Source organism: Aplysia californica, unplaced genomic scaffold, assembly GCF_000002075.1.
Source record: "Aplysia californica isolate F4 #8 unplaced genomic scaffold, AplCal3.0 scaffold00001, whole genome shotgun sequence".
Taxonomy (NCBI): Eukaryota; Metazoa; Mollusca; class Gastropoda; order Aplysiida; family Aplysiidae; genus Aplysia; species Aplysia californica.
In genome coordinates this window covers 1,208,780-1,210,859 of record NW_004797271.1, presented here as the reverse complement: position 1 = coordinate 1,210,859, position 2,080 = coordinate 1,208,780, and the positions used below count along the sequence as shown (strand labels likewise).

Sequence of the window (2,080 nt, the reverse complement as noted above, 5' to 3'; positions counted from 1 at the left end):
CTAATTAACTAATTAAAAATTGTTTGTTTTTTGGGGGGTTTTTTGCTTCTCTGATTAAATGGTCAAAACTAAATTATTTTTAAAACCTTCAAACACAGCTATTAGTCTTTTACTGTTTCTTTTTGTTGGCCTGCAGGTGATCATCATTGAGCCGTTCTTCGACTGTTACAAGCCCATGGTCACCGGTGCCGGTGGTGTCCCTGTGTTTGTGCCCCTCAGACCCGTAAGTTGGTGCTTATGTCATTTTGGGTGGTTGGCAGATGCTCTGGTGTGGTTTGCACCTTCTTTCCTATCAAACATCTGTCGTCCTGATCTCTCCTCCTTTTTTGTGTGTGTTACTCTCTTGTTACTCTTCTAGTCTTGGACACTTGTGTGACCTTATTGTGTTGCAAGTGCCGTAAAACTCTTACTAAAATGAAAAGAAAGCTGATTTCATTGGGGGTGGTTATTATTTTTTTTACAAAGGTTTTGTTATGACATTCTGTCATTGCCTGTAGCATCAGGGTTTGTTTGGGGAGAGTGGATGTTTTTATGCGTCTGACAGTCCTTATTACTAAGATTTTGGAAGACTTTGTATTCGGGGCCTAGTGCTTTTATTTCCCTTGCTACCAAAGGACTGGGTGCGTAATGTGTGCTCAGTTGGTAATGTCATGGTTTCTCAGCACTAAAATTACAGAGTGTCTGTGTGCTTCTTTTTATCTTAACCTTTTCCAACCCCAGCCATTTTTGTGCTCTCCCTAACCCCAGTCCCAGCCGATACAGCAATATTTCAGAAAAAGAGGCCTGCACTCTAAAAAGTGATATAGTATCTTTGTAATAAGGTTTAGATAATAAGATGCAACAATGTTTATAGATAAACGAACAAATATTATGAGAACTAAAGTTTAATTATGTTTGCTAATTTCGAAAAATGCGCAAATTCCGTACCCCCCGAAACTGAGAATATACGCTCTTGGGACGGTCGGAGGTACAAGCGCTGCTGAAAATATACGCGATGGGGCTGGATGGGTTAACAACTTAACTAACCTGATTTTTCTTGGTCTGTTTATTTGTTTTTATGAGTAGAGCAAAGAAGGCACTGTGACATCCAGCGGAGACTGGAAGCTTGACCCAGAGGAGCTGGCCTCCAAGTTCAACGAGAAGACAAAGCTGATCATTGTGAATACACCCAACAACCCTCTGGGGAAGGTGAGTGTGTGTGTGTGTATGAGAGAGAGAGAGTATGTGTGTGTGTGAGAGTGTGTGCGTGTGTGTGTGAGAGAGGGAGAGTGTGTGTGAGTGTGTTGTATCATGTGTGTGTATCATTGTTTACACTCCCGACAACCCTTTGGGAAGGGTGACTGTGTGTGTGTTTGTGAATGTGTGTGTGTGTGTGTGTGTTCACACGTGTGTATGTGTGTCATTGTTTACACTCCCAACAACCCTTTGGGAAGGGTGAGTGTGTGTGTGTATGCGTGTGTGTGTGTGCTACTTTGAGTACTTTTGAGTAAAACTACTGGATTTACCATTTTCTAGAAGATGAGAACGATGTGTGTTGTAGCGTAGTGGTTTTGTATGTGCAGGTGTTCACGAGGGATGAGTTGACTATGATCGCTGACCTGTGTAAGAAACACGACGTGGCCTGTGTCGCTGACGAAGTGTACGAGTGGATGCTGTACGACGGGAACAAACACATCAAGATGGGTGAGTCAGAGGAATCCTCTGAGAAATCTGCAGCAAATGAATAAATAAACGAAAATTATATATACTTACTAAATGACACTTTATTGATTTTGTTTTCAAAGCTATTGAAGTGCAATTATAAAATTCCGTACAGTGGCTTTTTATAGTCCAATTGATCACATAAATTAACTGATTATAGTGTGTACATTATACGAGAAAAGGATATCTTTGTACAAGATATTGGACATGCGGCATAGGGGACATTCACAAAGGGGTTGTCTCTCTCTCTCTTCTGGCGCCGTGGTGTCATAAACGGTCAGCGATGCCAACAGCACGCAGGAACTCAACCGTCGCTCGGGGGTCCTTGCTAAAATGTCCCAGCAGACGAGTACAAAAGGGTTAAAATTTGGAGTTGCTT

The 2,080-nt window shown here is 41.9% G+C and overlaps 1 protein-coding gene across 1 annotated transcript in view; it reads left to right on the top strand.

The window, feature by feature from the left end:
- Positions 1–2,080, top strand: part of LOC101857372 (kynurenine--oxoglutarate transaminase 3) — a gene marked incomplete in the record, with an annotated part of 32,775 nt that overhangs the window by 22,067 nt on the left and 8,628 nt on the right. Inside the window, 3 exon segments of the mRNA XM_035968560.1 lie at positions 137–223; positions 1,066–1,188; positions 1,563–1,683. Of these exon segments, the coding sequence (XP_035824453.1) occupies positions 137–223; positions 1,066–1,188; positions 1,563–1,683 (331 nt within the window).